Source organism: Quercus robur, chromosome 6, assembly GCF_932294415.1.
Source record: "Quercus robur chromosome 6, dhQueRobu3.1, whole genome shotgun sequence".
Lineage (NCBI taxonomy): Eukaryota > Viridiplantae > Streptophyta > Magnoliopsida > Fagales > Fagaceae > Quercus > Quercus robur.
The window spans coordinates 44,451,486-44,453,437 of NC_065539.1; the positions used below are offsets into that span (position 1 = coordinate 44,451,486).

Consider the following 1,952-nt stretch of genomic DNA (forward strand, 5'->3'; position numbering starts at 1 on the left):
AAAATATTATAGAATTCAACTAATTTTATCATAAGATCCTTAAAATTTTGAATAGAATTAATTAAAATTGAAAATGTGATCAACATGTTAATTTTGATTATGTGATCAACAAGAGATAAGAATTTTAAACAATCTTAATCCGCTCCTTAACAAGTCAACAGAGGAAAAACCAGCAGACAGAAAAATTGGCCCGGACAGTGACTCCCATGGTCCCATTAACATCACCGAGCGATTGAACATTGACAATAACAAGCCTAAACTACAAACTGTCTAAAATAAAACTCAACCAAATGATTAAGAAGAAACAATTAGTAACATGTATGCTTTCATGGTACCCACTGAGGAACCAAAATTGTAGACATAAATGACTCCTTTGTTACTTTATTTTCCATAATTATAACTAATTTGTAATTAACAGAAACAAAATAGGTACAAATTGTAAACAAATTACAGATCAATACAGCACAAGAAAGAGAGAGAGAGAGGGATTGGGATTACTTGACAATGAGTCAGAATTCCTTGTTAGGTCCCACTGCACAGAAACCTTGGTTCATCTTCTTGGGATGCAAAAGTGAAAGATGGGATCTTTAATATTAAATACAAAACCAAGCTCCCAATTAGTTTCAATTCCCAACTCTCATTTTTCTTGCTTCTTCTTTGAAGAATGAAGATCAAAGTTCCTTTCTTTCTTTCCTCTCACCTTCAAGTTCCTAGAGATCTGACAACCTGCCACATTATTCCACCTTTTTTTGTTTACTCTTACTTGTTTACCATCAAAGAAAGCAAAGAAACACGGAAAAGGCAATAGAAATAGTATAAAATAAAGAGAACCCAATCGAGTTTGCAATAGATGCTGGAGGAGGGTTATAATAGTAGAATGGAAAGTATGGTACAATTGGGTTTGGTGGTGGGGGAATTGGGTGGTTTTTATAATTTGGTGGAGGATAATAATTGCCTCCAACTACACCATTAGGTGGTGGTGGTGAGGAATAAGTGTATGAGGGCTGAGATGGTGGGGGTGGTGCGTAATAGACTGAGCCTCCTGAGCTTGGTGTTGGTGGTGGTGGACAATTGGAAGAGGATGATGATTGTGTTGGTGGAGGTTGTGATGGTGATGGTGGTGGTGGTGAGGGTGATGGTGGTGGTGGTGATGGTGGTGGGGGTGAAGGAACTGGGTTATTACAAGGGTTGTTACATGCTGAGCACATTGTGCATGCGATCTGGTACTTGGAAGTGGCTGTTATTGTTGTTGCTGTTGCGGCTGTGGCTGGGCTTGACATCTTGAGAGACATGAAAAGGAACATAAGAGAGATTTTTAGTATGTGGAGGGTGCTCATTTTGAAAAGATTGGTAACAGAGATGAGAGAGATCTTCAAGAATCGCTTATGAGTGTACAAGATGAAGATCAAGTTTTTGGGCCAAAAGAGTGAGAGAGAGTGGTGTCTAAGTGAGAGTGTCAAAGAGTAGCAGTGTGTAGCTCTTCTTATCTTCGAAGCAACTACCAATACATGTACCTTTTATATTGGACTAAAAAAAAAAAAAAAAAAGGTTAAAGATACGCTGAAAGCTGTGGTTTCAATCTCTATAGTCTATACCAAACAGTCTCTAAAATACAAAAAGTTGACACCGACACGTTTTACTTTCACAGAAAGCAGCCACATTTGAATACAGAAGAGCAAGGACACGGAATTGAAGCCTAGACCTAGTTCTGACCCATCTAGTAAAAATTGAAGGGTATGGACCGTATAGTATAGGAATCTAGTTACTTGTAGTTTTGTGATTAACTCCTTGGTTATGTGATAAACTCCTTTATTATTAGTGATCTATATGTCAAAAAGATGGAGGACAATAATTACAACTTACAAGAGTAAAGTAAAACATTCTAATGTGAATGATTTAAGGGATATTACAAACAGTCATAGTAGTTGGGCTTGACTTTCTACAAAGATGTT

At 37.1% G+C, this 1,952-nt stretch overlaps 1 protein-coding gene across 1 annotated transcript; it reads right to left on the bottom strand.

Moving 5' to 3' along the window:
• Window positions 1–352: 352 nt before the first annotated feature.
• Window positions 353–1,502, bottom strand: LOC126688950 (leucine-rich repeat extensin-like protein 1). The gene has a single exon (XM_050383896.1). The coding sequence runs from the start codon at window positions 1,335–1,337 to the stop codon at window positions 774–776; it is 564 nt and encodes a 187-aa protein (XP_050239853.1). The 5' UTR covers window positions 1,338–1,502; the 3' UTR covers window positions 353–773.
• Window positions 1,503–1,952: the final 450 nt, after the last annotated feature.

Bases quoted from the DNA above. Each gene is read 5' to 3' on its own strand.
- LOC126688950 (XM_050383896.1), bottom strand. From the start codon at position 1,337: ATGAGCACCCTCCACATACTAAAAATCTCTCTTATGTTCCTTTTCATG.